General features: G+C 43.5%; 1 protein-coding gene across 1 annotated transcript in view; it reads left to right on the plus strand.

The window, feature by feature from the left end:
* ttn.2 (titin, tandem duplicate 2) overlaps positions 1–12,209 on the plus strand; it is a 694,778-nt gene that overhangs the window by 166,822 nt on the left and 515,747 nt on the right. Inside the window, exon 15 of the mRNA XM_078552010.1 lies at positions 929–1,117. Within this exon, the coding sequence (XP_078408136.1) occupies positions 929–1,117 (189 nt within the window). The remainder of the gene's footprint in view (positions 1–928; positions 1,118–12,209) is intronic.

Below are 12,209 nucleotides of genomic sequence, written 5' to 3' on the forward strand. Positions count from 1 at the left end.
GCGATCTTCCCGCAGTTGGATACCTGACTAGTGTCTAGTTTCATACGTGAAGAATGGTTACAATGGCAAAGCACAGGGGGAGAAAATTAAACAGGGTAAGTGCTGCAGAAAGTAATTTTCATCCCTAGTTTTAGAGGTCAGGAATATGAGGAAAGATGCCAGAAACTGCAATAAAATAAATGACCAAATAACCTGTTTTATTGATTTTGTTTGAGGGATAAATGAATAAATATTGATTAGGACAGCAGGAGAACTCCCTGCTCTTCTTCAGAAAGGGAAATGGAATTTTTTATGGCCATCCATAGGGCAAGCAGGGCCATAAAAAAGTCATTTCACCTGAAGGGCGGCACATCCAATTCTGCATTGAAGCATCAGCCTAGATTATGTGCTCAAGTCTCTGGAGAGGGGCTCAAACCTATGACCTTCTTATCTTTGCACTAGTTGAAAGCAAATTTAAGCAGGCATCAGGCTTTCATCAAACTAAGCGTGATCAATTCATGGAATGAATTCCTGGATAGAGTGGTGGAGGTGAAAATTAAGGTTGAATTGTCTTTCTCTTCCGTGAGTACCTTGTGATCTATTATAGAGGTTATTCCAGATATTTAGTAAACCAGACAGAAATATTTGCATACAAAAAGTGTATTGAGTATTCATTTTCAGGTTTGTAACAAAATTGTTGTCTCTAATTTTTCTGTTCATTTTGAATAAATGTTGTAGTAAAATTTATCTGATGTTGCCACCTGCATCTTGGTTTAAGTTGGAAGCAATAGTGCATATATATGGTGAAATGTGATCTGAATGTAATTTACCATGAAATTATCCTTAATGGTTCATTGTGGGCTGGAATGTGATGACTTACTTTTACTGCACATTACCGTGAATTATTAATTCCACAATGTTGATTTGGTGATTTTCTTTTTTATTATAGCAGTTGAATGCTGAGGTGGAATACAGAGTGAAAATAGCTGAGCTTTTAACACTGAAGGGTGTTTACCTAAAGGAAAGAAATGAAAAAATCGCAGAGTTACTAAATCTTCACCAGCAAGTAAAGAGTGAAATAAAGGACTATGAATTGGTTTTTCTTATGACAGTTAAATTTCACAAGACCACGCAAGAGGTATGCACTTAAATGTAAATATTTTACAGTGGCTTTGATCATGTACACATAGTCTTCAGTTCTGTTATTTTATCCCATCTCTAATTTTGATTGTAATTACCATTTTAGAAGTTGATTATCCCATTTATTTGGCCTTCGCATAACATCTTTCCTTCTAAATTGGCATTGCCACATTTCTAATCTGGCTTCTATATATCACTATTTGGCCTCTTTTATTATATTAGCATAGCTGTACTGACTTTTTAGTGAAAAAATGATAATATTCCATAGGTTTAAGAGACCCACCAAGCTACATTTTTCTGCTTGAGAACTGTGTCAAAAAGTAGATTAGTATCAAAAGGAGCGAATAGTGGGACTTCTATTGCATGCAAAGGATGTGCTAATAGACATTTCATCCTGCTTCGCTAAAGATTCCTACCCCTCTAGATAACAAGTAATGAGCCATCAAAAATACTTGTTAAATTCTTGTAAAGATCTTGTTTCAAGTTAATAATGGGAAACACAATAACATTACACAGCTGGGAAGGCTCTTCCAAAGGTGTATATTTAACTGCAAATCACAGCTGTGATTGAGGTGGACTGTCTAAATAGCCCAAACATTCAAACTCCTGCACTTTTACGAAACTCCAGAATATCATGATCTGGATTTTGCAGTTATAATGACGGTGAAACTGTCAGCATTCATTGTCATTACTCCTCTGAATCGGGGCAATTTCAGGAGCTCGCACATGCACAGTTAAACACGGAAATTCAGAAGTTGCTGTCGCTAATTCGATGCCTGTCCCATGGGTGCATTGTTGAATCCCCACAGGCTTCAATCAATTAGAAATGTCCAAATTGATGAGAACTTTCTAATTTACACGGTAATAAAATGGTTAGAAACCCACAGAAAAGTTATAATTTATATATTAGAAAAGTCATGTTTTGTTAATGAGGTGTAACTGGATTTCTAATGGCATATTATGTTCATGACTCACGCTGAAAAGCTTCTCCGGCCCTGGAAAACTAATTCTATACTTATTGAAAGCCAGAATTTTCTATAGCAAAAAAATCATAGGCCTGAATTTTCAGTTTGGTGGGCGGGCGCAATCGGCGGGCCTGGGAGCGGTCGGGAAACGGACTGCTGACCGCAATCTGCCCCAACCGGGATTTCATGCTGGCTGGCCAATTAACTGCCAGCCAACATGAAGCGTGCGCTGATACAATCAGCACTGGGTTGGGAGCAGGAGGAGGGTGTGCGCTGAAGTCAGCACAGGCGTAGGGGAGCACGGAATGAAAACTCATTGAAGGCAGCGAGCTGCCTCAGAGAGCTGAAGAATTTAGTTACAAAAAATGAAGATTCTAAAAACCGGGAAAAAAATGCCAACGCATCAGAAACAAACACCTGAACATATACAACATGAAAATTCTGCCCAAACATTTTTATTTTTTTTATTTAATCACAGAAACCTCATCCCGCCCTTGGATGGGTTTCCTAAAAAATGCAAAGGCCGCCTGGCCGTTTTGCCCGCCCACCAGCCATAAGTTTGGACGGGCAGCAGAAAATCCCAGTTAATTGCGCCATTAATGGGTGTTATAGCCCTCTGAATTATCGGCGGGTGCACTTTCAAATTTAGCACATGCCCGCCAACCAAAATATCGTGTGAGTGTGTGATGACTTTGGGAAGCTCGCCCGACGTCATCGCGCACTATTTTATGCTCGAGCATGCACCCGCACGCAGAGCCAAAAATTCTGCCTATTGTCTTCTCCATATAATAAAAGCTATTTTTTCAGTTTGTTTTTGATATTTCAGCTTCTTATGTCCATGCTCCACTCTTTATTTTGCTTTATACAAAATGGATAATCAACGCATTTTATTTGCTGGTTTGCTGTCTGTGAGAATTTTTCCATGTGAATGCTACTTGATGACATCATTGGTGGAGGCCTGGAGATCCCTTCTGGTGCCAGGTTCAAATTAATGTTGAGGAATGTGAAATCCATGTTATAGACCTCGCTAGATCTTTGTGGGGAGCTTCCTTGAGTGCTGTTGCTTCGCCACTGACTGCAAAATCCAGGCCCATGTGTGTGAAAACCCTGAGGTCACATGATGTTTATTCACTCAGGCAATCAAGCATGCCACAGCACTTTGAAGGAGAAAAAAGGATAAAGGATAAAAAATGTGGGTTATGCAGCATATCCATAATTCATATCATTTCAAGACAATTGCCATGACTCAACAGAGAACAGGCATTTGGGTGAGGCAAGATCCTTACTGAGCAGACATTTAGGGGATGAAAACAATGTTTCAGATACTTGGATTAGGCAAGAATAGCTTTGTGATATGGTACAGAGTAGGTCAGAAAAATTGTATTAATATTTTGGGTGTTTAACAATATCACCATGGTCAACATTCCTAACTCTGTAACCTCTATACATGACTATTCTAACAATACCCTAACCATCCTCCCATCTTCCACACTCCATAAACTTGAACCTGTCCAAAACTCTGCTGTCTGTATCCTAATTTGCACCAAGTTCCATTAACTAATCACTTTTGTCCTTGCTGACCTACTTTGACTTCTGGTTTGGTGATGCCCTAATTTTAATATTTCCATCATTGTTTTCAAATCTCTCCTTGGCCCTCGCCCTTCCCTATCTATGTAACATGCCTCATTCCTACAACCTCGCTAAATCTTTGTGCTCCTCCAGTTGTATGACCAATTTTTAATCGTGCTTTCAATTGCCCAAGACTAAGTTCTGCAATTCCCTCCCTACGCCTCTCTGTCCCTACTTTAAGAAATTCCTTAAAGCCTACCTCATTGATCAAGCTTTTGGTTATCTGCCCTAATATCTTTTTATGTGTCTCAATGTCAGTGTTTATTTGATAACGCTCTTGTGAAGTGCCTTGGGACATTTTACTACATTATATACATGCAAGTTGTTGTTGTTCAATTCAACAATATTATTTTTGATTGGGCATATTTACACAGAACTGCTAGTTTATTTTCCTGTTCATATTTTGTTGCAGAAAATTGCATATGTGCTGTCTCCTATACATTTATGCCCCTGAAACTTTCTTTACTGCAGGACAGTCAAATTACATACTATAAAATATAGGGAAAGTCAATCCATTTTTACTATGGGCTAGATTTTGCAGGAGTTATTGACAGCTAACAGGCAGCGTCCACGATCGTTTTCCCCTTTGAAGCTGACTGCAATTTCAGGATTGAGCACAAACACACATTAACATAGAAATCCTGACGTTGTGATTTGCCACAGGCTGTGCAGTGGATCACCCCTCACACCACAGCCATCTCCCCCACGTCCTGCACCTTATTGAATCAGGTTTAATTGGATTTTTAACAGTAATCTGAGTAATAAATAATTTTGTATTTGTGGAATTTTGTTAAATGTCGCCATTAAGATTAATTCGATTTTTAAAAGCAAATTTCTATTTTCTTTAAGGAAGTTTTTTCATGATATTGGAGCTTCTACATTTGCCCCATGTATATGTCCTAATCTTTATTTTTCTGTATGTAAAGTTTTTAAAAAATGATTTGATTTTAGTGCTTTCCATTTCTTGGCTAACTATCTGTGAGAATTCTTTAATGTGATTGATTTCTTGGATAGCTTGACAGCATTACTACAGCTCCATCCCCATTAAAGAACGCTGCAATCCATTGCACATTGAGGGAGTTAAAATTCTCAACACAAAGATTGTTAGCAAGGCTTTCTTCAAGATCTGCAGCGAGTTCCTTTGCTTCACCAATAACTGTAAAATTCACAGCATTTCTAATAAAGAATGTACCACTAATTTATGGCTGCTTAAGGGGCTGGGAAGTTCTATTGAATGTAGAATTTGTATCTGCAAAAAGCCACATTGCAGCAGTGCTGGAGTTGCTTTGATCTTATTATGTTAAAGAGTGCCTGACGCCAATTGTGCAGGACTAAGTGATGCTCTGGATCTGCCATTGACATAATGCTACTGCACTCATGCCACTGCTGATAGACACATTCTTATTTGGTCCACTGAGCCTAGAAGAGCTTTGCAATGTCATCTATGGAATGCAGTCCAGACAACCATTCCTGCATGATCTCATTTATGACAAATAGCATGGCATGTCAGGGTATTACATTCCAGAGTCCTACGGAGACTGTCTGCCACACTTGTGCAGAAAAATTCAAGTGATTGTGCATCACTAGCATCAGTTTCAAAGCAGGTTCAATAAAATCTGCATTCTCATACAACTCTGGAGGAGCACTAAATATTGTGGACCCTGACCCACATTAACTGCTCTCTCCTGAGCCATCTATATGGCATTCTATTAACTCTGATAGTCTGTGCTTCAACCTATGATTCCAATCTATGGGCAGAATTTTATCAGCCGCATGAAAATGGGAATGGGGGGAGGGGGAGGGTTGGGGTGGTGGCGGTAAAATAGCCAGCCTCTTCCCACCATTGGCCGATTTTTCCAAGGGCGGCTGAAGTGACAGATCGATAGCAAACTGAAAGAAGGCGGGAAGGCCTTTAACATAATAAAGGAGCCAATATAGCAACATTTTAACAGGCATTTTTTTTCATTCACGGGATGTGGACTTCGCTGGCTGGGCCAGCATTTATTGCCCATCCCTAGTTGCCCTTGAGAAGGTGGGGTGAGCTGCCTTCTTGAACCGCTGCAGTCTCTGTGGTGTAGGTACAGCTACAGTGCTGTTAGGGAGGGAGTTCCAGGATTTTGACCCAGCGACAGTGAAGGAACGGCGATATATTTTCAAGTCAGGATAGTGTGTGGCATGGAGGGGAACTTTCAGGTGGTGGTGTTCCCATCTGTTTGCTGCCCTTGTCCTTCTAGATTGTAGCAGTCGTGGATTCGGAAGGAGCTTTCCTGAGTTTCTATAGTGCATCTTGTAGATGGTACACACTGCTGCTACTGTGCATTGGTGGTGGAAGGAGTGAATGTTAGTGGATGTGCTGCCAATCAAGTGGGCTGCTTTGCCCTGGATAGTGTCAAGCTTCTTAAGTGTTGTGGGAGCTCCCCTCATCCAGGCAAGCGGGGAGTATTCCATCAGACTCCTGACTTGTGCCTTGTAGATGGTGGACAGGCTTTGGGGAGTCAGGAGGTGAGTTACTCATCGCAGGGTTCCTAGCTCTTGTAGCTATAGTATTTATATGGCTAGTCCAGTTCAGTTTCTGGTCAATGGTAACCCCCAGGATGTTGATAGTGGGGGATTCAGTGATGGTAATGCCATTGAACGTCAAGGGGCAATGGTTAGGCTCTCTCTTGTTGGAGATAGTTATTGCCTGACACTTGTGTGGCACGAATGTTACTTGCCACTTGTCAGCCCAAGCCTGGATATTGCCCAGGATTTGCTGCATTTGGACATGGACTGCTTCAGTATCTGAAGAGTCACAAATGGTGCTGAACATTGTGCTATTATCAGCGAACATCCCCACTTCTGACTTTATGATGGAAGGAAGGTCATTCATGAAGCAGCTGAAGATGGTTAGGCCTAGGACACTACCCTGATGAATTCCTGCGGTGATGTCCTGGAGCTGAGATGATTGACCTCCAACAACCACAACCATCTTCCTTTGAGCTAGGTGTGACTCCAACCAGCGGAGAGTTTTCCCCTTGATTCCCATTGACTCCAGTTTTGCTAGGGCTCCTTGATGCCACACTCGGTCAAATGCGGCCTTTATGTCAAGGGCAGTCACTCTCACCTCACATCTGGAGTTCAGCTCTTTTGTCTATGTTTGAACCAAGTCTGTAATGAGGTCAGGAGCTGAGTGGCCCCGGCAGAACCCAAACTGGGCGTCAGTGAGTCGGTTATTGCTAAGCGAGTGCTGCTTGATAGCACTGTTGATGACCCCTTCCATTACTTTACTGATGATCGAGAATAGACTAGTGGGAATTGGCCTGTTTGGATTCTCTTGCTTTTTGTGTACAGGACATACCTGGGCAATTTTCCACATTGCCAGGTCGATGTCAGTGTTGTATCTGTACTGGAACAGCTTGGCTAGGGGCGCGGCAAGTTCTGGAGCACAAGTCTTCAGTACTATTGCCGGAATATTGTCAGGGCCCATAGCCTTTGCACGATCCAGTGCTTTGAGCTGTTTCTTGATATCACGTGAATTGAATTGAATTGGCTGAAGACTGGCATCTGTGATGCTGGGGACCTCCGGAGGAGGCTGAGATGGATTATCCACTCGGCACTTCTAGCTAAAGGTTGTAGCAAATGCTTCAGCCTTATCTTTTGCACTGATGTGCTGGGCTCCCCCATCATTGAGGATGGGGATATTTGTGGAGCCTCCTCTTCCAGTGAGTTGTTTAATTCTCCACCAACATTCACAACTGTATGTGGCAGGACTGCAGATCTTAATTCTGATCCGTTGGCTGTGGGTTCGCTTAGCTCTGTCTATCACTTGCTGCTTATGCTGTTTGGCACACAAGTAGTCCTGTGTTATAGCTTCACCAGGTTGACAGCTCATTTTTAGGTATGCCTGATGCTGCTTCTGGCATGCCCTCCTGCACTCTTCATTGAATCATGTTTGATCCCCTGTCTTGATGATAATGGAAGAGTGGGGGATATGCCAGGCCACGAGGTTACAGATTGTATTCGAGTACAATCTGCTGCTGCCGATGGCCCACAGTGCCTCATGACTGCAGTCTTGAGTTGCTAGATCTGTTCGAAATTTATCCCCATTTAGCACGGTGGTAGTGCCACACAACACGATGGAGGGTATCCCCAAAGTGAAGGCGGGACTTCATCTCCACAATGACTATACGGTGGTCACTCCTACCGATACTGTCATGGACAGATGCACCTGCGGCAGGCAGGTTGGTGAGGATGAGGTCAAATATGTTTTTCCCTCTTGTTGGTTCCCTCACAACCTGCAGACCCAGTCTAGCAGCCATGTCCTTTAGGACTCGGCCAGCTAGGTCAGTAGTGGTGCTACTGAGCCACTCTTGGTGATGGACATTGAAGTCCCCCACCCAGAGTACATTCTGCACCCTTGCCACCCTCAGTGCTTCCTCCAAGTGATGTTCAACATGGAGGAGCACTGATTCATCAGCTGAGGGAGGGCAGGATGTGGTAATCAGCAGGAGGATTCCTTGCCCATGTTTGACCTGATGCCATGAGACTTCATGGGGTCCAGTGTCGGTGTTGAGGACTTCCAGGGCAGCTCCCTCCTGACTCTACGCCACTATGTTGGCACCTCCCACATACCCAGGGATGGTGATGGTGGTAAGATATGATTCCATAAGGATGACTGTATCAGGCTGTTGCTTGACTAGCCTGTGAGACATCTCCCAGATGTTAGTAAGGAGGACGTTGCAGGGTTGAGAGGGCTGAGTTTGCCATTGTCATTTCCGGTGCCTGGGTCAATGCTGGGTGGTCATCTAGTTTCATCCCTTTTTTGAGACTTTATAGCAGTTTGATACAACTGAGTAGCTTGCTAGGCCATTTAAGCCAGTTAAGTCAGCATGTAGGCCAGACCAGGTAAGGGCAGCAGATTTCCTTCCCTAAAGGACATTAGTGAACCAGATGGGTTTTTACGACATTCAACAATGGTTTCATGATCATCATTAGAGATTTTAATTCCATATTTTTATTGAATTCAAATTCGACCATCTGCCATGGTGGGATTCGAACCAAGGTCCCTAGAGCATTACCCTGGGTCTCTGGATTACTAATCCAGCAATAATACCACTCGCCTCACCAGCAATCTTACCAGGGGTGCACAGGAAATAAGGAGGGTCAGAGGCTCGCCTACTGGAACAAGGCAGGCTAGCAGCACCAGCAGAGTGGGAGGATAAATGGCAGCTCTGTCGATATGTCTGCAGCATGTGTCCGTAACCAAGCCAGGCTAACAGGTTTGGTGGGTCTGCAGAGGATGGGGCCAAAGTGATTTGCTGCTGCTGCTGGATACATAACTCCCAAGTCAAAAGTAGCCACGGAAGCAGGGCAAAGGTCAGTAGAAGCCTCAAGGCAGTGGAGGCTTCATCTAGTGATGGGATTAGTGTTTTCAGACTCTGACTTGTCCAGTGAGAAGGAGAGTGGCCCAATGCAGCCACATTGTGCAGCTGTGTAATGGCCAGGGGGTGCTGAGGTGGCCATAGGAAATGAGTGGAAGTGAACAAGGAGGGCGCATGAGGCAGCCTGGTAGCAGAAGACTCTACCTAGCTCAAAGGGTATATCTTTGCTGCTTTTCAATCTCCTGAACTCTCGCTGCTTTTCAATCCCTGAACTCTCGCTGCTTTTCAATCTCTTGATCTCTTGCTGCTTTTCAATCCCTGAACTCTCGCTGCTTTTCAATCTCTTGATCTCTCGCTGCTTTTCAATCCCTGAACTCTCACTGCTTTTCAATCCCTGAACTCTCGCTGCTTTTCAATCCTGAACTCTCTCTGCTTTTCAATCTCCTGAACTCTCGCTGCTTTTCAATTCCTGAACTCTCTCTGCTTTTCAATCCCTGAACTCTCACTGCTTTTCAATTCCTGAACTCTCTCTGCTTTTCAATCCCTGAACTCTCGCTGCTTTTCAATCCCTGAACTCTCGCTGCTTTTCAATTCCTGAACTCTCTCTGCTTTTCAATCCCTGAATTCTCTCTGCTTTTCAATCCCTGAATTCTCGCTGCTTTTCAATCCCTGAACTCTCGCTGCTTTTCAATCCCTGAACTCTCACTGCTTTTCAATCCCTGAACTCTCACTGCTTTTCAATCCCTGAACTCTCGCTGCTTTTCAATCCCTGAACTCTCTCTGCTTTTCAATCTCCTGAACTCTCGCTGCTTTTCAATTCCTGAACTCTCACTGCTTTTCAATCTCCTGAACTCTCACTGCTTTTCAATTCCTGAACTCTCGCTGCTTTACAATCCCTGAACTCTCTCTGCTTTTCAATCCCTGAACTCTCACTGCTTTTCAATCCCTGAACTCTCACTGCTTTTCAATCTCCTGAACTCTCACTGCTTTTCAATCCCTGAACTCTCACTGCTTTTCAATCCCTGAACTCTCACTGCTTTTCAATCTCCTGAACTCTCGCTGCTTTTCAATCCCTGAACTCTCACTGCTTTTCAATCTCCTGAACTCTCGCTGCTTTTCAATTCCTGAACTCGCGCTGCTTTTCAATCCCTGAACTCTCACTGCTTTTCAATTGCTGAACTCTCACTGCTTTTCAATCCCTGAACTCTCACTGCTTTTCAATCTCCTGAACTCTCACTGCTTTTCAATCCCTGAACTCTCACTGCTTTTCAATCTCCTGAACTCTCACTGCTTTTCAATCCCTGAACTCTCGCTGCTTTTCAATTCCTGAACTCTCACTGCTTTTCAATCTCCTGAACTCTCACTGCTTTTCAATCTCCTGAACTCTCGCTGCTTTTCAATCTCCTGAACTCTCACTGCTTTTCAATCTCCTGAACTCTCACTTCTTTTCAATCTCCTGAACTCTCACTGCTTTTCAATTCCTGAACTCTCTCTGCTTTTCAATTGCTGAACTCTCACTGCTTTTCAATTGCTGAACTCTCACTGCTTTTCAATCCCTGAACTCTCGCTGCTTTTCAATTGCTGAACTCTCACTGCTTTTCAATTCCTGAACTCTCACTGCTTTTCAATCCCTGAACTCTCACTGCTTTTCAATCCCTGAACTCTTGCTGCTTTTCAATCCCTGAACTCTCACTGCTTTTCAATCTCCTGAACTCTCGCTGCTTTTCAATTCCTGAACTCTCACTACTTTTCAATCTCCTGAACTCTCGCTGCTTTTCAATCTCCTGAACTCTCACTGCTTTTCTATCCCTGAACTCTTGCTGCTTTTCAATCCCTGAACTCTCTCTGCTTTTCAATCTCCTGAACTCTCGCTGCTTTTCAATCCCTGAACTCTCACTGCTTTTCAATTCCTGAACTCTCGCTACTTTTCAATCTCCTGAACTCTCGCTGCTTTTCAATCCCTGAACTCTCGCTGCTTTTCAATTCCTGAACTCTCGCTACTTTTCAATCTCCTGAACTCTCGCTGCTTTTCAATCCCTGAACTCTCGCTGCTTTTCAATCCCTGAACTCTCGCTGCTTTTCAATTCCTGAACTCTCACTGCTTTTCAATCTCCTGAACTCTCTCTGCTTTTCAATCCCTGAACTCTCACTGCTTTTAAATTCCTGAACTCTTGCTGATTTTCAATTCCTAAACTCTCGCTGCTTTTCAATTCCTGAACTCTCTCTGCTTTTCAACCCCTGAACTCTCGCTGCTTTTCAATCTCCTGAACTCTCACTGCTTTTCACTCCCTGAATTCTCGCTGCTTTTCAATCCCTGAGTGCTGCCGCCCAGCGTGAAATGCGAGCTGCAAGGTGTATTATTCTGAAGTGTGTTGCAGAGGAGAATGCTGGGAAAGTCAGAGTGTGGGACTTGGCACCTGAAAGTGTTATGCCACTCACCTTTCCCACCATCCTGAGGTCCCAGATGTTCTTGGTGCATTGTCGCTGGGTTGGAGGGACCATACTGCTGCTGCTGCTGATGTCCAGCTACTTCTCGCCATGGCTGCTTTATTGGAAAAGTTGTCACCTTCCTCCTGTCCTTGGAAGAGCTCATCTCACTGCAGCACCTTATATCCCGCAGCAGGACTTCCTGGTAAGAATACGGGACACTGGGAAGCAGCCTTCCCAGGTCTTCTCTCCATTCCTGTGATTTCTGCAGCCTGAAATATCCACATGCCATGGTCCCATAAATTAGTAATCCTTCCTTTGACAGAAGTAATGTGAATTGTGAATTGGTTTGCTCTGGTAAAGAACTGTTGGGTACACTGTGTTGAGAAATGTGGGAAAATGTGAAGTTGTCCACTTTGGCGAGAAGAAGAGAAAAGCAGCATATTATTTAATGGAAAGAGGCTGCAGAATGCTGTGGTATAGAGGGGTCTGGGTGTCCCTGTACATGAATCACAGAACATTAGCATGCAGGTACAGCAAATAATTAGGAAGGCAGATGGAATGTTGGCCTTTATTGCAAGGGTGATGGAATATTAAAAAAAGGGAGGTAGAGAGAAAACAGGGAATTATAGACCAGCCAGCCTGACGTCGGTAGTGGGGAAAATTCTAGAGTCCATTATAAAAGATTTAATAGCTGAGCACTTGGCAA

The sequence above is a fragment of the Cetorhinus maximus genome, chromosome 11, assembly GCF_964194155.1.
Source record: "Cetorhinus maximus chromosome 11, sCetMax3.hap1.1, whole genome shotgun sequence".
NCBI classification, from domain to species: Eukaryota; Metazoa; Chordata; class Chondrichthyes; order Lamniformes; family Cetorhinidae; genus Cetorhinus; species Cetorhinus maximus.